Here is a 20,980-nt window from a genome sequence, read left to right as displayed (position 1 = left end):
GCATTGGCAGGCATATTCTCAACCACTGGACCACCAGGAAAGTCCCCCTAGCAGCAGTTTTAATGGAAGTGTTTTTAATAAATACGGCATGTGGTTGAGTAGAAAGCCAATATCACAAAAATTAGGAAAGCATGTGCCTTCCTGCACAATAACCTATCAAACATAAGCTATGAGAAAAATATTTGGGGAGATGAAGAAACTTCTTGAGGATAAGTCTATAAAAACAGACAACACTATTGATTTTTTCAAGCACCATGAGCTTATAATGAAGTTAAAAATTTTTACTGTGGTGGTATACATTTACCACTGAAAAAGAACACTACCTCTTTTTAAATGCAGAAGATTATTCAAACTCAATATAATCTTTATAACATTTAAAGAAATGAGAAAGCAAAAGAACTCCCACATAATTAATACATAAGCTTCTTGTTCTTAAAAAAATGTTTAATTAGCCCAAATATATACATTCTTTTTCTTTCTCTCACATGGAACTAAACAGAGCAAGTGTACTAACAGAAATCAAGCATAATTTGTATTTACCTCTCTGCCTGTAAGGATGTGTCTTGCCAATTTCACTTTTGCAAAATTCCCCTTGCCGATTGTTTTCAACAGTCTGTAGTTTCCAATGTGAGGTTGTTCATCTGCACAGGAAGCTACAGAGTTTCTACATCGTGCTCCAGAGCGCCCAGTGCGAGAGGTAACTTCTTGCCGCCCGTCTCCATGTGACGTGTGCTACAATAAAACATACAACAAACATTAGGAAATGAGAGACCCACGGTACTTGACAAGTTTTAAGAGCCTCTAGTTGAAGAAACAAAACAGCCCTGCTTTAATTTTAATTCCAATACATGTGGCACTTCAAAGGGATTTGCCCACCTGATATAAAGTTGTGAGGAAAACAAGAAAATGCTAAGAGAAATACCAAGTGTTGAAATTCAACTGGGTGTTCAGAAAGAAAGGAGATATTTTCTATATGTGGCTGTAACATAAAATAAGATAAACAGGACTGCCTTACAGTCGTAAAGAGCTTAACGTTTCCATTGTAAAACAACTATACTCCAATAAAAAATTTTAAAAAAAGAACCTGACTTTTTCATATGCTCCTAAATGTATCAGCATATATTATCTTTAACACACCCTGTGATGCAGGCAGAACAGCTAATATCACCATTCACCAGATGAGAATACCCTGAGATTTATTCACTGCCACATCACTAGTGAGAAATTCAAAGAGAACCTAGATTCCCAACTTCTTTCTAAACTATGCTGCTAACAATAATTTAAAACAATGTGTTTAAAGACACAGCCAGACTCTGTAGTCCCTGACAAATATTTGTTGAAGAGATGAATACAGTACTCAATATACTCCATAAAGGTAAAACAAATCATATATGCCTCTGACCATATTAAATATAAAGGTACGAGAGATACAAATGCCTGATGTGTACAATTCTGTACGTAGAAGCAGCCAGCTGCCTAGTGCTTCCTCTTTCCCCTAGTGCCCAAAGGATGCCATGCCCCACTGCCTACTTTTCATGGCTGCTAACTCCTTCCTGCTCAAGGAAGGCCTCTCACTCTCACGACACTCTACAAAGACACTTTCAACCTCTTTCATTCTTTTCTCTTTTCCAACTTTTTGTCCAGGAAAATGTCCCTTGTTTCTCATGCTCTCTCTCTCTCTACCTATAGGTCAAAACAAGCCTGATTCTAGGTGATAAACCTAAGATACTACACTTTGTAACACACTCATATCAAGAAAAACAGAAAAACAAGTATTTTACAGTAAAAGCTTAAGAATTTGTGCCATCAACTTAAGTCCTCAAAAGATGTCCTTTTCAGAATGTCCACGTTAATTTCTATCTACTTTTTCATATTCCTCTAAGTAAATCTCTGTCCCTCATGTACCAGGTTTTGGGATAGGTTCTCTTCTGTTTTATTCAATTATCACATAATACTGCATTGCAAACAACAATTTCTATGTTTTTTACTGTAAATGTATATTTTAGGTTAAACAGACTTTTACAAACTGGTTACAAATCTAAACAACTCTGTTCCTATAACAAAAAGATCCTAATTTCCAAATTATAAAACAGCCTATTATAGGGTCTCCCCTGGTGGTTCAGTGGTTACAAATCCGCCTGCCAATGTGGGGGACACGGGTTCGAGCCCTGGTCCAGGAAGATCCCACATGCTGCGGAGCAACTATGCCCGTGTGCCACAACTACTGAGCCTGCGCTCTAGACCCCGCGAGCCACAACTACTGAGCCTGTGTGCCACAACTACTGAAGGCCATGCGCCTAGAGCCTGTGCTCCACAACAAGAGAAGCCACCACAACGAGAAGCCTGCATGCCACAACAAAGAACAGCCTCCACTCGCTGCAACTAGAGAAAGCCCGTGCACAGCAACAAAGACCCAATGCAGTCAAAAATAAATAAAATAAATATAATTTTAAAAAATTATTTTAAAAATAGCCTATTATAAACGAGGACTTGATTAAAGAAAAAACTAAAATAACAACTAAGTTATTACACTAAGGCTTTACGCAAAATAGGTATATTGTAACGCAAATTTTTATAGATCAGCTGGAGTACAGTTTTTAAAAAATTGATAACCATTATGTTTATTTCCAAACTAGATGTAAGTTTCATAAAAACAGGGACAGTAATTTATTGTTCCTTAGATCTTAGCAGTTGGCATATAACAGGTACTTAATAAATATTGGAATGACTAAATAAATGATATCAAAATACTGATCACTGTAACATTCACATGGTTAAATAACGGGAAATTTTTATCTCCCAAATTTCTTTCTTCTATTCATTCAAATATTTATCAAATGATAATGTATAATAGATTTTTAAAAATAAATTTATTTATTTTATTTATTTTTATTTTTGGCTGTATTGGGTCTTTGTTGCTGCACGCGGGCTTTTCTCTGGTTGCAGCGAGTGGCAGCTACTCTTTGTTGTGCTGCGCAGGCTTCTCAATGCAGTGGCTTCTCTTGTTGCGGAGCACAGGCTTTAGGCGCGTGGGCTTCAGTAGTTGTGGCACACGGACTCAGTAGTTGTGGCACACAGGCTTAGTCGCTCCACAGCGTATGGGATCTTCCCGGACCAGGGCTCGAACCCATGTCCCCTGCACTGGCAGGCAGATTCTTAACCACTGCACCGCCAGGGAAGCCCTGTATAATAGATGTTATATAAATATGAGCTGGGCACTGTTTTGAGTGTTAGAAACAGCAGTGCATAAAACAAAGTCCCTGTTCCCATGAGGTATGTGTCAAGTGGTTTTACTATTTACGCAATGAAAATATAGTTTTAAAAATTACACTGCTATCCAAAATTTTGGTCAAAAAAGCTCTTTAAATGCAAACATACACTTTCTAATTTATATGTTTTATAAATTCAGCCCTTCATGTATTAAGTTTTATAGAGTAAGGTACAGTTAAACAGACAAAATATTAACTTTTATGCAAATCAACTGTCTTCTGCATGTAAAATAGAAATATCAGAAACTTAAAATTCATAGGCATCTAGTTTATACCTTTGCATACTCTCCGATCTACTTATAATAAAAACTAACTCCTTAGCACTACATCCACTAGCATGTAACCTGCAGGAGAACACAGAGATCTTTGCCTGTTTTGTTCCTTATCAGATATTCCCAGAAATTGGAACAGTGCCTGGCACATAGTAGCTGTGCAATACATTGTTACTGAATGAATGTTAAATGAATTCAAGGCCCTCTGTGATGTAATCCACACCTCCTCTCCCGCTACATCATCCACTATTCTTTAGCATGATCCTCCCTCAGTTTGAGTGCCCTTTCTTCTCTTCAAACCTAAAAAAATCCTACTCATTCCCTTATGTTTGAGTCATTTGTCACCATCTTTATGAAGCCTTCCATGACTCTCCCTGCATCCCATCAGAATTTCTTTTCCTTTGGGCTCTGGATGTACTCTGCTTGTATCTATCTCTATTTGGCTACTTTGTTGTAGACAATTATCCACCACAATACACTGACTTCCCTGAGAAACTCACACCCCTCACTTGAGGTTCCCAACAGCCATGTGCCTAAGATTGGCCAATGAGATATGAGTGAAAGTGACATGTCATTTCCATGCTGAAGCATTTATTGCCAGGGCTTGACTCCAGCCCTGTGGTCTTCTCTCCTGAACCCAGAGCACTGTCCAAAGATGGAGGGTCACAGGACCAAATGGCTTGGAAATGGAGATCACTCTTCATGGAGTCAATGAAGTTGACAGTTTTTTTAAACTGTGTTAAGACACTAAGATTTTGGTCATGTATGTTACCTCAGCATAACCTAGCCTAACCTAATACACCCTTATGCAAATAAATAATCATAATACAAACCCAAAAGAAGCCCGTACTTCCTCTTAAGAGTATAAACTCATATAACAGATTGAAATATCTGATGTTTGTTAAATTCCATAGTTATTGAACTTAGTATATTTAGTTTGATACATAAAGTCCTGAAATTTTAAAATCTAATGTGTTTAACTAAAAAATTCTCTCAGGGCTTCCCTGGTGGCGCAGTGGTTGGGAGTCCGCCTGCCGATGCGGGAGATGCGGGTTTGTGCCCCAGTCCGGGAGAATCCCACGTGCCGCGAAGCGGCTACACCCGTGGGCCATGGCCGCTGAGCCTGCGCGTCTGGAGCCTATGCTCCGCAGCAGGAGGGGCCGCAGCAGTGAGAGGCCCGCGTACTGCAAAAAAAAAAAAAAAAAAGATAAAAAAAATTCTCTCAAACAGAAGCAAATTAAATTGCCTTTTCTTGGCCTTCATTTTATTTTTCCCATGCATCCATCAGTGGCCCTAAAGAAGAAGAAATTTCCTAGCATTTTAACAAATGATTTTGAATTCTTGTACTATTAGCCAATTACTTCATGCTTGAATTTTTTTCTCCCTAAGGTGACAATAAACCGAGGACCAAAAAAAAAAAGTTACATAATAGTAACTACTTTTTGTGGCAGCACTAAACACACAACAGGCACTCAGAGCTGTTTAATCTCAAAGATTAAAGGAGTCCAGGGACTTCCCTGGTGGTGCAGTGGTTAAAAATCCACCTGACAATGCAGGGGACACAGGTGTGAGCCCTGGTCCAGGAATATCCCACATGCCGCGGAGCAACTAAGCCCGCATGCCACAACTACTGAAGCCGCGCGCCTAGAGTCCATGCTCCGTAATAAGAGAAGCCACCGCAATGAGAAGGCTGTGCACGGCAACAAAGAGTAGCCCCTGCTCGCCGCAACTAGACTAAACCTGCGCACAACAACAAAGACCCAAGGCAGCCAAAAAAAAAAAAAAAAGAAAAAAAGATTAAAGGAGTCCTGATCCTTCTCCTTCTCAAGGAATTGACCTGAACCACTTTATCCACCATGAAAACTAGAATATGGGCAGTGCTACTAAAAATTAGGCAGAATCAAGTCAAAGAGAGAACACTGTTAACAAATCCATAAAGTGTTCATTTTCAAACTAAAACTTCCGTTTAATGCAATACATTTAAGTTGCCAGGTAATATTAAGGAATGGAGCAAATACTGTAGGTATCTACTCAATATCCATTCCTCCCTTCATTTCTAAGAGAAGCCAGATGTGTATTTGGGGAGGCAATATGGCCAGTGAAATTCCTGTTTCCCCAAATTTCCCTGGTAGCTGGAGGTAGCATATGGCTTAGTTCTGGTCAGTTCTCATTAGGGAAAGTCTACTGGGGGGTCCTCGGAAAACTTTTTGTTTCTCATAAAGGGAGACAGGTACACTAGCACAGCCCCTTCCTCCCTTCTCCTGCCTTGAATGCAACGGTAACAACTAGAGCTATATAAGTTACCCTGTAGCCATTAAGGTCTCAAATGTGAGAGAAAAGACAAAAATATTTTTAAAAACCACCAGCTCCACTATTACTGAACTGCTGAACCAAAGCTAGAAGCTGTCCAGACTTCTTTTGTGAGAAAAATAAACCCTTATTTGGTTAAGCCATCGTATAAGGTTTAGTTACTTTCAGCCAAAGCACTACTAAACTGTTACAGGGGCCATATCAATACTAATGTAAGAGGCAGTAAGAAAAGTGAATGGGGAATGCACTCCGTTTTATGTTATACATATTAGTTCTTCTTTAAAAATGTGTCTATATATATTTGTGTGTGTGTGTATATATATAAATATATATATATATATATAAAGCAGAAACTAACACGCCGCTGTAAAGCAATTATACTCCAATAAAGATGTTAAAAAAAGAAGTGTCTATATAAGAAAGAGCCATAGAACTACAAAAAGGCATTACCTCACACCGGTCAGAATGGGCATCATCAAAAAATCTACAAACAATAAATGCTGGAGAGGGTGTGGAGAAAGGGAACCCTCTTGCACTGTTGGTGGGAATGTAAATTGGTACAGCCACTATGGAGAACAGTATGGAGGTTCCCTAGAAAACTAAAAACAGAGCTACTATATGATCCAGCAATCCTAATCCTGGGCGTATATCCGGAGAAAACCACAATTCGGAAAGATTCCTGTACCCCAATGTTCATTGCAGAGCTGTTTACAATAGCCAGAACATGGAAGCAACCTAAATTGACGGAGGAATGGATAAAGAAGATGTGGTATATATATACCACATAGGACTTCCCTGGTGGTGCAGTGGTCAAGAATCCGCCTGCCAATGCAAGGGACACGGGTTCTACGCCTCGTCCAGGAATATCCCACATGCCACGGAGCAGTGAAGTCCATGCGCCACAACTACTGAGCCTGTGCTCTAGAGCCCACGAGCCACAACTACTGAGCCCATGCACCGCAACTATTGAAGGCTGTGCGCCTAGAACCTGTGCTCTGCAACAAGAGAAGCCACTGCAGTGAGAAGCCCGTGCACCGCAACAAAGAGTAGCCCTCGCTTGCCACAACTAGAGAAAGCCCGCGCACAGCAATGAAGACCCAATGCAGCCAAAAATAAATAAATAAAATAGATAAATTAAAAAAAAAAAAACCAAAAAACTCGGAGAGAAAAAAGTGTCGTTATCTGTAGATGATATGATCTAACTGCAAACCAAAAGAATTGGAAATACCACTAGAACTCAAGAGAGAGCTTGGCAAGGTGCAAGATCAACCTATAACTACAGTTCCTTACACCAGTAGTAACCTACCACAAAATTTAACTAAAAATAAGTATTCATCATAGCAATAAAAACTAAAAAGTAGGTAGAAAGTAACTTATTTAAGAATATATAAGAACTCTCTGGAGAAAGCTTTAAATTTTTAATAAAAGACATAAAAGGTCCTCTGAATAAAGGGGAATTCTATACTCTTAGATAGATATTATACAATCTACCCAAATTAATCAATAAGTTCAATGCAATATGAATTAAAATTTCCAGCCAGTAATTTATGAGTAATCTTAAACTTACTCTAAAGTGTACATGGACGAGTATTTCATGGCTGCCAGGTCAGCCTTGAAAAAGAAGTTGAAAAAAAAAAGTTCAGAAATGAAAAGTGATCAAGGTTAAAACCAGTAACAAGATGTATCTCTTTCATTGCACCCTCTAAAAGCATGCACTGAGAGGGACACAACATCTTTTCTGTGGCATTCTTGCCAAAAATATATAACCTTAATCTAATTTTGAGAAAACATTAGACAAACTTAAATTGTGGGATCTTTGATTGGAACTTGGAACAGAAAAAGAACGCTGGAGAAAAACTGGTGACAATTCAAATTAGTTCTGCAGTCATCATTAACGGTATCAGACCAATGTTAACTTTCTGGTTTTCATAACTGCACCATGGTTATCTAAGTGTTAACATCAGGGGAACCTGAGTGAAAAGTATACATGAACTCTGTACTAATCTTGCAATTTTAAGTCTAAAATTATTTTAAAATAAAAAGTTCAATAGACAGATACATATAAAAGTACGTAGATTACATATATTACAAAGCCACAGTAATTTTTTAAAGAAAAGAAAACCTGTAGGGTATCGGCACAACAGAAAAACAGACCAATGCAACAAAATACAAAGCTAAAAAACATGAATGTATGGGAACACAAGATACAATGAAAGCAGTCCTATAAACCAGTGGGGAAAGGATGGACCACTGAGTGGACAGCAGTGGGAAAACTGGTTCACGGTATCAGTCTACAGAGAAAAATAAAACTAGATCCCTACCTAAGTCCATACACAAAAGGCAGGCTCCCTTTTAATCTAGAGGGATTAAAAAATCTACATGTGAAAAGTAAAATGATAAAGGGTTAATGTGAAATGTGAGAGAATATATCTTTGTGAGCCAGGCATTTAAGCAAAACTTCAAAAGCACAAACATAAGGCAAACGTTGGTTACACCAAAATTAAGAATTTCTGTCCAATAAGGGTCTTATAGAAAGATGACAGAAGATACACGCAATGTCTAAAACCTACATCAGATTAATATCTAGAAAATCAAGGAACACCTAAGAATCTACAAGAAATAAACAACCACCAAATAGAAAAAGGGACAAAGGAAAAGCAGCAATTTACAGAAGGCCCCCAGAGCCAAGGAATATATAGACATACTAAAAACCATAGAGAAACGCAAGTTAATAATGAAGCAGCACATTAAACTATTTTAGTAGGCTGGCAAAAAAAATTAGAAAGCTGGATAATTCTAAATGTTGGAGGAACCAAGGAGACAAAAACCCCTGTGCACTACTGGCGGGAGGGTGGGCTGATAGAGCCATCCAGAAGAGCAACCTGGCACTATCTGACATTTCCTGTGACCCAGGAGGTCCACTCCTAGCTACACATCCCCAAGAAATTCTTACACAGCTCCACAAGGGGACATGTATGAAGATATTCATTGCTGCGTTGTAAGGGGGGAGGGGGGAGGCGGCAGGTAGTCTACCCCAGAAAGTAGGTAAAATGTGGTAGGACTCATACCACAGAGTGCTATGCAGCAGTTAGAAGCAACAGATTCGATGCATAGATGAGACTATGCAATATTTACACAAAGTACAAAACATACACTTCTAAGAACACATACATGTAAACGCATGACAATATATTAAAATGTTAGAACAGTAACCTGTTGGAAGGATAAGGAAAATGACATATAGGGATTAACAGGAACAAATAAGCAAGAGAACAGCCTCACACTGTTCAGATCAAAGATATGACTTTTGCAGCTGAGTTTATGAAAACGTTTCCAAAAATATGAATAATAGGGAAGGGGAACTATTATTGTTCAGATGCTTAAATTCAAATTGGTTTCACTTGTAATAAAACACTTATTACTGGCATAGCAAGTGAACTATCATAATAATGAAATAAACTGAAAAATAATTTACTTGACCAATCCTCAGAAGAATAAGGCACAAATAAATTGTGCCTAAAGAAAACTTTGACTTGGTAGCTTTTGACCAGTTAATTATATGCTAAGCACTTACTAAGTAGCAGGCACTATAACGGGATAAAAGAAATAGAAAAGTATGGTGTCAAACTTTTAACACTCATAATCTAGCTGGGGAGCTAACACGGGGAACAGTAACTGAAACAAGGGGCAATCTCCGCCCCATGAGAAAATCAGAGAGTGAATACTCCAAGCTCCATGCAACAGATTTGTGAGCTGTGCATGAAATTTGCAATTTTCTAGTAGCAACATTAAAAAAACATAAAAAGGGCTTCCCTGGTGGTGCACTGGTTAAGAATCCGCCTGCCAGGCTTCCCTGGTGGCGCAGTGGTTGAGAGTCTGCCTGCCAATGCAGGGGACACGGGTTTGTGCCCCGGTCCGGGAAGATCCCACATGCCGCGGAGCGGCTGGGCCCGTGAGCCATGGCCGCTGAGCCTGCGCGTCTGGAGCCTGTGCTCCGCAACGGGAGAGGCACAACAGTAAGAGGCTCGTATACCACAAAAAAAAAAAAAAATCCTCCTGCCAATGCAGGGGACACGGGTTCGAGCCCTGGTCCGGGAAGATCCCACATGCTGCGGAGCAACTAAGCCTGTGTGCCACAACTACTGAGCCTGCGCTCTACAGTCCACGAGCCACAACTACTGAAGCCCATGCGCCTAGAGCCCATGCTCTGCAACAAGAGAAGCCACCGCAATGAGAAGCCCGCGCCCCGCAACGAAGAGTAGCCCCTGCTCGCCACAACTAGAGGAAAGCCCGCACGCAGCAATGAAGACCCAACGCAGCCAAAAATAAAATAAAAAATAACATAAATTTAAAAAAAAACATGAAAATAGGTTAATTTTGATAATAGTTTATTTAACCCAATATATTCCCAAATGTTTCAACACATAATATAAAAAGAGAAAGATTTACATTCCTTTTTTCATACTGTCTTTGAAATCTAGTATATATTTTATACTCACAAGACATCTTAATTCAGACTAGCCACATTTCAAGTGCTCAGTAGCCACATGTGCTGGACAATGCAGCTCTAAGCACTCAGAGGGTATGATCACATTTGGGCGAGATGAAGGAAAAAAAGGGATGGAGACTTTGATGGACAAGTAGTAGAGTTCTCATGAAAGATGAAGGCCATTTCAAGCCAGGCACCAGCACAAGGAAAGCTTAAAAAGCTTGGGGGATTGGGGGGGGGCAGGGAACCTCCCTTAACCTTCAAGTCTAGCCAGTTTCATCTCTCACAACTCTTTCATATGCCACTAACACTGAAAAACAAAATGGCTTTAGTTCCTTGACATCATGATTGCTGGCAATTTCTCACCTTTATGTTCTTGACTAGGCTGGTACTTCTCTGTCTTGCATCCCCTTGCTTAGCTTAGTTAATTCCTACACTAAAGTACTTGACAATGAGCTCCTTGAGGGTAAGAATTATCTAATCTCTGTATTCTTAGTACACAGGACCTGGCAACCAGCAGCTGTGAAACCGCTAGATGAAGAGACAGCCAAGGAGAATTGTTTGGCTGTAGTGTTAAGTTTATATAGGTGAACAGTCAAAAAAAAAAAAAGCTAGAGAAGTGGGTCAAGAACTTTGAATACTAAACCAAAGAGTTTAGATTATCCAGTTTTCTAGAATAACACTACAAAAGCTATCTCAAGAGGGAATTAACATTTGAAGAACCCCCATTATATGGAGTAGACTGGGCCAAGCACTTTATACATGTTAGTTTCTTCAATCACAACAACCCTGAATAGATGGTGTTATTCTCTTTTGTTAAATAAAAAAGATGTAATATACAGCATGGTGACCATAGTTAGTAATACTGTATTATATATTTGAAAGTTGCTAAGAGAGATTTTTAAATTCTCATGAACAGGAAAAAAAAAAAGCCTGTAATTATATGTGGAGATGGATGTTAACTGTTAACTAGACTTATTGTGGAGATCATTTCACAAAATATACAAATATCAAATCATTATGCTGCACACCTGAAACTAATACAATGTTATATGTTGATTGTATCAATTAAAGTTTTTAATTATTAAAATTTTTTAAATGAAGCACAGACAAGTAATTAACTTGCCCATAGTTATGTATTTGAAGACGGGTTTCAAACGCAAACCTGTAACTCCAAATCCCAATTTCTCTCATGTTTTGTTGCTCCTACTTTTTGGCTCCTCACCTGGTCCACTATTCCTCAGAAGTGTCTTCAGAATCTCTCCCTCAACCACAGTCCTAGGCTCCCACTTTATCTCTCACTTCTAAGCCCAGACTCTTTCCATCAAGCCTCCCTTTAAGAAAGCTGTCTGAGGTTTTAAGAAAGGAGAAAGAAGATGAATTCATTGGAACTACTGAGGGAAGAGGCTGAAGATACAGGACACTAGAAATGAGAGGAATGACAACATAGAGATGAGAGATGAAAAGACCAGTAAACAAACCACTAATGATGGCTAACATTTAGCTATTACTTATTATGAATCAGGCACCATTCTAAATGCTTTACACATATTGTCTCATTTAATCACTAATTCGACCAATATTTATTTACTCTTCACCTGTAATAAATGACCAGCATGTTCTAGGTATTTGAAATAGTATTAATAAACAAAACAAATATTCCTGCTCTCAGGGAGCTTTCAGTATACCAGAGGAAACTGACAAAATACAATAAACATAAGAAATATGCAAATTATATAATATGTTAAAGGTAACAATGCAATGGAAAAAAAAAACAGATCAGGATTAGGGAGGTTGGGAGGGCCACAGATGGTCAGAGTAAGACTCACTGAGCTGATGTCTGAAAAGAGGAGAAGGTGAGACAGTTAGCCATGTGGATATCTGGAAGAAAAGTGTTCAAAGAGAAGAGCCAATGTCAAGGCACTGAGGTTGGAGTGTCCCTGGTGTGTTCAAAGAACAGCAAGAAGACACCTGGGTCTATGAATGTAGTGGGTGCGGAGAGGTAGGAGATGAGGACAAAGAGGTAAGGGAGGCCACAGCATGGAAGACCTTATTCTTATAACAGCCCTATGAGGTCATTACTATTACCAATCCCACTTTATAGATGAGGTAACTGGGGCATGAAGAAGTTAAATAACTTGTCCAAGGTCACACAAAAAATGCTAGGTCAGATTATAAACCCAAAGAGTTACTATTATAGTGGTTGGAAAATATGAGCCCAAGGCCTCTGACATACCTCCCATTACAGGGAAAGGTCTATGTCCCTTCCACTTGAATCTGGGTGCCCACGACTGCTCTAACTTTTTAAGAATAAATGGCAGAAGTGATACTATGTGACTTCTGAGGCAAGGTCATAAAAGGCAAGCAGCTTCTGTCTTGTTTGCTGAAACACCAAGCCACCTCATGTGTCCGATCACACTGGAGTCTCCATGCTGGAGAGGCCCATGTAGCCACTCTGGCCAAGTCCCAGCTGAGCCCAGCCTTTTAACAATACCTGCCAAGGTGCCAGATACGTGAGTGAAGAAGCGGTCTTAGGATGTGGATCTTCCAGCCCAGCTACTCAAATCCCCCAGCCTTTCGTTATTCCCCCAAACTGAAGTCCCAGCCATAAACCATTCCCGTCTGAATTCCTCACACAAAATCTGTGAGTATAATGAAACACTTGTTGTCTTACACTACTAAGTTGTGGACTGGCTAGTTCCACAGCAGTAATAAGTAGGACAACTATACAATAAGCAGGATATAAATGTTAAGCCCCTGGCCTAAATTAACAGAAATGGAAAAAGCAACTAGAATACATTACCATGGTATGTAGAAGGTTCTTTATCATTGAATATCCTTAATGTCTAGAAGGCAACCTTCTTTTAAGAAAAGAAAATATAAGTTCCTTTAATCCATTCCACTAGTAAAGCTAACGCGTGCCTATGAATACCAAGGCAGGCCTAGGGTAGGCAAGGGCTACACAAGGGAAGGAAGACAAGGAAAGAGGTGGAGACAGTACATGAACAGAATGCCATCAAAAACACCTCAAGTACTTTGAGCAACAAAAGCTGCTTGCCCAGCTTAAATTATTCTTCTGGACAAAGAATGGCAAGGCTAAGGGCAAAAGGCTGTGCTAGGAAATGGTTCTAGGTCTGCTCCTCTCCAGGACCCTCATTCTAGTCTGCTACTGTACTCAATGAAGTCATAAAGGTACTGACTACAGAAAGAATGGAGTTATATAAAATTCTGGAATAAAACCTTTGGTTCAGCTTACTTGAACTTCATGTTAAATTCTTCCAATACAGATTTTCATGCAAAATGTCCATAATACAAACCCCACAATATTTCAACTCCACCTCCAAGCAACACCTAACTATTAGCAAGAAATACAAACAAAACATCTCAAGCTTTATTCAAGCTTCAACTCTGAACACCAAGAACCCAGGTAACCCACAGAAACAATGCCTTATCTAGTCTGCATAAGACTGTATAAGACTAACCACGGCCAAGGAGCTCAGGTGACTAAAGTGCAGTGCTAAAGAACTCTAGCTTGAAGAAAAAGTTGGACTCCCCCCAAAAACGTCATTTTCTTGCAGTGCCAACTTCTGCCCTCTCAATTACTGTTCAGGCAGGTGCATGTGGGTCAGCACAAACCCCTTATTACTACTTGCAGACCAACTCCAAGCACATTCTTTAAATTCCTACGTAAGACAACATTAAAGCTGGGAGATTGCCAGGGAAGAGATTTGTTTTCTCCTTGTTTATTTTGAAAGTTTAAAATGGATGTGAGACAAGTGAATTTCTGCTTCAGTCCTCCTAATGGTGATCAGAAGCAGCTGTACTCCCTGACTCTTACTTCCAGCTTGGAAACAAATTCCAGGGATAAAATTTGGCTATGGGGACTTCCCCAGTGGTCCAGTGGCTAAGACTCTGTGCTCCCAACGCAGGGGGCTCGGGTTCAATCCCTGGTCAGGGAACTAGATCCCACATGTCGCAACTAAAAGATCCCGCATGCCGCAACTAAGACCCGGCACAGACGAAAAAAAAAATTGGCTACGTTTTAGAATCCAGAACAATCCTCTCTGAAATTAAAGATAACAGGGACTATTAGGACTTCCCTGGTGGCTCAGTGGTTAAGAATCCACCTGCCAACACAGGGGACATGGGTTGAAGCCCTGGTCGAGGAAGATCCCACATGCTGCAGAGCAACTAAGCCCGTGCACCACAACTACTGAGCCTGCGCTCTAGAGCTTGTGAGCCACAACTACTGAGCCCACGAGCCCCAGCTACTGAAGCCCGCACGCCTAGAGCCCATGATCCACGACAAGAGAAGCCACAGCAATGAGAAGCCCGCGCACCACAACCAAGAGTAGCCCCAGCTCACGGCAACTAGAGAAAGCCCACGCGCAGCAACAAAGACCCAACGCAGGCAAAAAAGAAAGAAAAAAAAAAGATAACAGGGACTATTAATTTATATTAAACTGTTTATGAGTCGTTTATAAGTAATTACAATATAAATACTCATGCACTACACAATCAAAACGACCAATATTCTACTCATGGAAAATTTCCACCTTTATCTAATTTACATAAAAAAGAAATGAAAACAACTCTGTAATTGAATAAGACCTTTTCCCAAACACTTTGACCCAATAAAAAATATTCTTCAGAGATCAACTTTTTTTAAAAAAACGCCCAAACACCTTGATTCAATAGATAGTTGTGCTTGGAAGTTAGGAAGATTAAATGAAATCATATTACTTATTTTTTTTTAAAGATTTTTTTGATGTGGACCATTTTTAAAGTCTTTACTGAATTTATTACAATATTGTTTCTGTTTTATGTTTTGGTTTTTTGGCACGAGGCATGTGGGATCTTAGCTCCCCGACCAGGGATCGAACCCACACCCCCACCTGCATTGGAAGGCGAAGTCTTAACTGCTGGACCGCCAGGGAAGTCCCCATATTACATATTTTAAATGAAATATTATATAAAGTACTTAGTATTGTTGCCTGATATTATAGTTAGTGATCAAAAATGGTAACTATTTTTATTCTCCATAACCACACTTCCCTACAAAGAACCAACTTTAAAAACTCAAGGAGGGCTTCCCTGGTGGCACAGTGGTTAAGAATCCGCCTGCCAATGCAGGGGACACAGGTTCGAACCCTGGTCCGGGAAGACCCCACATGCTGCGGAGCAACTAAGCCCATGCACCACAACTACTGAGCCTGTGCTCTAGAGCCCGCGAGCCACAACTACTGAGCCCTCACGCTACAACTACTGAAGCCTGTGCGCCTAGAGCCCATGCTCCGCAACAAGAGAAGCCACCGCAACGAGAAGCCCGCGCACCGCAACAAAGAGTAGTCCCTGCCTGCCACAACTAGAGAAAGCCTGCGCGCAGCAAGACCCAATGCAGTCACACACACAAAAAAAAACTCAAAGAAACTGAAAATGTTATTGAAACCATTGAAATCTCTTTTCTTTAGTCATAATACAATCTAAAGGAACACTGTTTAGTCAGCAAGTCTTCACTGAATACTAAGATAGCAATTCTTTAAAGTGTGGTTCCTGAACCTGCAGCATCAACATCACCTGGTAACTTGTTAGAAATGTAAACTCTAGGGCCCCGAAGGTAGAATCAAGGTCTGGGGGTGAGGCCCAGCAATCAGTGCTTTCACAAGCCCTCCAGGTGACTGTGGTGTTTGTTCCAGTTTGACAGTTTACAGACTAGTTTCACAGAGCTCAGGGTGCTTTGTTCTGCAGGGACTAGGAAGTCCTAAGGCGGGGAGTGATATGGTTCCTAGGTATATCCTCTACAGCGCCTAGCACAGTGTCATACACATAGCAGGCAGTCAGATCTTAACAGGTTAATAGTCTCATACAACCAACAGCTGGCTAGACAATAACACCATCGGTTTATTTATTTCACAGAGATAAGGAATTCTGATGACTGTCTGCATTAACTAATAATAAGTAAGTACATGGTGTGCACACACACCAGGAGCCGCTAAATTGGCAAAGCCCTCCAGGACCTCTGGTACCTTTGGCAAATAACCCAGGCTTACTTACAAAATGTCATATGCTTTGAAATGTAAGTGCAAAATACATTTCTAATTTTGCCAGTACACAAACAGGATTTGTCCTGTTTTGTTTGGTCCAGTGGTAGATAATCCACCTTGCAATGCAGGTCGGGAAACTAGGATCCCACATGCGGTGGGGCAGCTGGGCCCCGCACCACAAGTACTGAGTTCACGCGCCTCAACAAGAGAGCCCGTGTGCGGCAAACTACAGAGCCCAAGCGCCCTGGAGCCCGAGCACCAAAACTGGAGAAGAGAAAACCCGCACACCACAACTACAAAGAAGCCTGCCCACCACAACGAAGAGCCCACGCAGCACAAGGAAAGATCTCGCATGCAGCAACTAAGGCCCAACTCAGCCAAAAAAAAAAAAAAAAAGCATCCTGGGGACTTCCCTGGTGGTCCACTGGCTAAGGCTCCGCACTTCCAATGCCCGGGTTCAATCCCTGGTCAGGGAACTAGATCCCACATGCATGCCGCAACTAAGACCCGGTGCAACTAAATATATATTTTACTTAAAAAAAGACTCATCTGTGAAGGATTTAAAAAATAAATTTAAAAAAGCATCTTGTTTCACATATTAGCCATCTATAATATATGGAAGCAAGATTTATTCTAATTTGAACAAAGTGTTTTTTAAAAAAAGACAACTGAGGAAACAAGCACTGATTGGATATTTGATATTAAAAAATTATGATAAAGGGATTAAGGTTACATTTTTTAAAGAAGGTTTATCTCTTCTAAAAGCTTTGGAGATGAAATGATATGATGTATTGAGCTTGCTTCTTGGGGAGAGAACAAATAAAAGAAGTCTGGTCATTAAGCTGTTGAGTACATGGGGGAGGCTAACTAGAAACCAGGGCTTCCCAACCCTGGCACTCTTGACATTTTGGGCCAAATATTTCTTTGTTGAGGGGCCAGGGGGCACTGTCCTATGTACTGTAAAATGTTTAGCTGCATTTCTGGTCAGTAGCAACGCTCTTCAGTTGTGACAACCAACAATGCCTCCAGACATTGTCAAATGTCCACTGGGGGGGGGGCGTGGCAAAATTGTCCCCAGTTGAGAACCATTGATAAATACTTATTAAATTCTGTTTATTTGTTTGAAATTTTCCATAGCAAAACATTTTTAAAAGTCTAATTATACTCTGTGTATTGGTACAACTATATCTCCCTAGTTGAATAATTAGTACATAGCTTTTGAGAAACAGCCTGCTACACAAAAAAGCAGAGAGGATTGAGATGGAGACCTGAGGTCTAGTACAGGCTCTGCTGCTAAACAGTGAGTAGTCACAAGCAGCTCCTGTCATCTCCCTGAGCCTCAACATCCTCATTAGGTCTGACTGTTTGACTAGTCCTTCTGAGTTTTAAAATGATTTGATAACAATCTTTTTTTTTTTTTTTTTTTTTGCGGTACGCGGGCCTCTCACTATTGTGGCCTCTCCCGTTGCGGAGCACAGGCTCCAGACGCGCAGGCCCAGCGGCCATGGTTCACGGGCCCAGCCGCTCCGTGGCATGTGGGACCTTCCTGGACCGGGGCACGAACCTGTGTCCCCTGCATCGGCAGGCGTACTCTCAACCACTGCGCCACCAGGGAAGCCCCAGTTTATCTTTTTATATACCTATCAGCTAAAGGTGAATACTCACATCTGGAAATCAAACAAATGAAAATAGAGTAGTGTACTAGCATGAAGATAATATTCTTCTTGCAAATTATCTGCCTTTTATTATTCCTGATCTATAAGCAAAATTCTTACTACAATTATATTTACTTAAAATTTAAATAAGATTCCTAGGGTAAGCAAAATGGAGAGTCTTTTTACAAAATATAAAGACAAAGCTATTTGTCATATCAGCCAAAATGTCCATCAACTGGTGAATGGATTTTAAAAAACCGGTACATCCAAACAATGAGTTCATTACTACTCAGCAATAAAAAGGAGTGAACTACTGATACACACACAAACATGAATAAATCTCAAAAGCATTATGCCAAGTGAAAGATGCTACACACAAGATTACATGCTCTCTGACTCCATTTAAATAACGTTCTAGAAAAGGTAAAACTATAGAGACAGATAACCGATCAGTAGTTGCCAGGGGCTGGGGGAAGGGAGAGGGGACTGACTGTCAAGAGACACAAGGGACCTTCTTAGGCAATGGAAACATCCTCTAACTTGGCCGTGAGAGTGATTACGTGATTATACAGTTGTCAAAACTCATCAAACTGTACACTTAAAAAGAGTGAATGTTCTATCTCAATACACCCAACTTTAACAAAAGAGATGCCCAACAGACTGAGAACTCCCATTCATTCTTGAACCCTCATCACTCGACTGGCAGGAAGTCTAACACTTAGCAGTTCAGTAGTGGTAGGTAAAGAATATGGTATATGCCAGATGTGTAACACTGGCACAAGGGCACCACACTGTAAAAGATACACAACTACTTCCAGAACATGTCAATGCCGGAGTTAAAAACAGGGCATGGTGAATTAATGCAATGATGTGCTACAAACCTCTATTTTAGCACTGTCAAAAATTCAATTTTAAATACATTCCATGAGAATAAAGGCATACTCCATACCCTACATTGTTTTTAAAGTTAGTAATTCCTAACGACACAAAAAGACTACACCATAATTCAACAAATTCAACAGAGAACAAGGTAAAGACCCATTTGGTGTAAATCCTTCATTATAACAAACCTGCTATGATTGTTTCTGGCTTCAGTTTATTCAGTAAGTATGGAGCTCCTGCTCTGGTTCAATGTAAGATTTTGCAATGGAAGTCAATGATCAAAGCTAATCAACTCACTTTTTTGCTTGCTGCGCCCTACAGGGTAGTCAAAGAACAACAAAATGATGAAGAATTAGGTTCTTCAAAGGGTCTATGAGAAAATGAGTTCACTGACTCACCTAGTCTAGATTTTCTACTACTTTTTATGTAACCTTCTAATCCATCTCAGGTAAAGGAACATACACCACTGTACTACTTATTTACCAGGTTGAAGAGCATTAAATACCACACCTTAATATACTGAAGGGATGCCTTAGACCAAGGTTTACATAAACAGATTAAATCACCTGACAGCTATCCAGCAAACAAGTGGCATTCTGAAGATTAAAATGAAGGCATTTGATACCACTAGGCCACAAGGTCTCAGGACGTAATTGAAAGCATGAAAACAGACAGAGCCAGGAAGCTTTTCCTAAGTGATAGCATTTTCTTGCCAGGAATTACCTCATAACACTTAAAAGGCCAGTGAAGTTTCTTTACGAGTTATTTTTTAGATATTTTTGTTTTTAACAGAAGACAACTCACAGGTAGCTTGGAACAGTCCTGAAGCCAGTGCTAGAGAAGAGTTCAGAATGCACTTGGACAGAGTCAACACTTCTCCAATGGAATTTCTACTACAAGTTGTCAGGCCCTAAAACTGCTTGCTGTTCCTGGCCTTTTGAAAAGGTTTACGTGAACAAAATCAAAGGTTCCTTTTACAGAATCACAGAATGTGAGTGCCAGAATGGACCTAAGAGCTCATCTAAGCCAACTTCTTTTGGGGAAGGAGGAAAGTTAAGCCCAGAGTGGGTGGCCCTCCGCTAGGCAGTGGGTGGCAGGGCTGCTTGACTACACATCCTCCTCTGAAATGTGCTTAACCAGCTCCTTCAAAACAGATTCGTAAGGAAACGGGGCTACTCCTCGACAAAGTCTTAGCTCTCTCCAAGAACTTCTGAACAGCTTCGGAGTTGCATCGAAGGGGGCCGAGAAGATTCCTCAGTGCGCACCTAGTTTTAGTGACTGTCACTTAGTTTAGTGACTGTCACTAAATTTAGTTCGAGACAACTTAAAGAACGAGGCATGACGGACAGCCCACTCGATCCAATCAATTGCGTTTAATCAACACCACAAACGTGTTTTTAACCCGACAGCCTCTCATGAGCTGCCTACCTAATTTAAAAGGTGAATTTAGTGGAAATAAGCCCTGTACACTGCGGGGACCCGACACACCCTCGGAGAGACCACCGCGCGGCCACCGGCCGGCCACACTGCAGCCCTCAGGGTTCCCTACGAAGCGAGCCCCCGGCGTAATCGCGGATGCACTTCCCCGGCCCGCGCGCTCGGGAAACGGGCCGCCGAGGCCGCCTCCCGGGGCCCATGGCCGTCCACCGGGCCCAGAGCGCCGCGGCCTGGGTACCCGCCGGCGGCGAGGCGAGGGCTGCGGCCGCGCTCCCAGGGACGGCGCGCGCAGACCTGGCCCGGGGCAGTCGCCTAGGTTACTCACGTTCTCAGTGTCCCGTTCATTCACCGTCGGCAGCGGGGTCCTAGTGGACATTTTACTTCACTTCACTTCTGCACAACGCGAGGGTGAAACAAAACAGCGCGGTCCCGGGGGCCGGAGAAGCGGCGTCGAGGGCCCGGCGGTTCCGGAGCGGCGCCGCGGCAGGGCGGCTCCCCTCCCCCACGGCCGTCTAGATCCCGGGTCGGGCCCGGGCCGTCCCCCGGCGGGTCGCGGGGCTCATGCTCCCCCGGCCCCGGCGGCCGCGCCGAGGAGCCCCGCGGGCGGCGGTGGCGGGGCCGG

The 20,980-nt window shown here is 41.3% G+C and overlaps 1 protein-coding gene across 7 annotated transcripts in view; it reads right to left on the bottom strand.

Annotated features, from left to right (window-relative positions):
* The window catches only part of MARK3 (microtubule affinity regulating kinase 3), a 108,297-nt gene extending 87,376 nt beyond the window's left edge, over positions 1–20,921 (bottom strand). For 4 of the 7 annotated variants that reach the window (XM_029239638.1, XM_029239640.1, XM_029239639.1 and 1 more), the window contains exons 1-2: positions 20,684–20,920; positions 541–732 (exon numbers count right to left, since the gene is read on the bottom strand). In XM_029239638.1, coding sequence (XP_029095471.1) covers positions 541–732; positions 20,684–20,734 — 243 coding nt within the window. In that variant the 5' untranslated portion in view covers positions 20,735–20,920. Of the gene's footprint in view, positions 1–540; positions 733–20,683 lie in introns of all 7 variants that reach the window. The other 3 variants (XM_029239644.1, XM_029239642.1, XM_029239641.1) reach the window with 2 other exon arrangements.
* Between the last annotated feature and the right edge of the window lie 59 nt (positions 20,922–20,980).

The sequence above is a fragment of the Monodon monoceros genome, unplaced genomic scaffold (assembly GCF_005190385.1).
Source record: "Monodon monoceros isolate NGI ecotype Baffin Bay Population unplaced genomic scaffold, NGI_Narwhal_1 Super_Scaffold_21, whole genome shotgun sequence".
Lineage (NCBI taxonomy): Eukaryota > Metazoa > Chordata > Mammalia > Artiodactyla > Monodontidae > Monodon > Monodon monoceros.
Note: the sequence above shows the minus strand (reverse complement) of the source record. Positions and strands in the feature narration are given on the sequence as shown.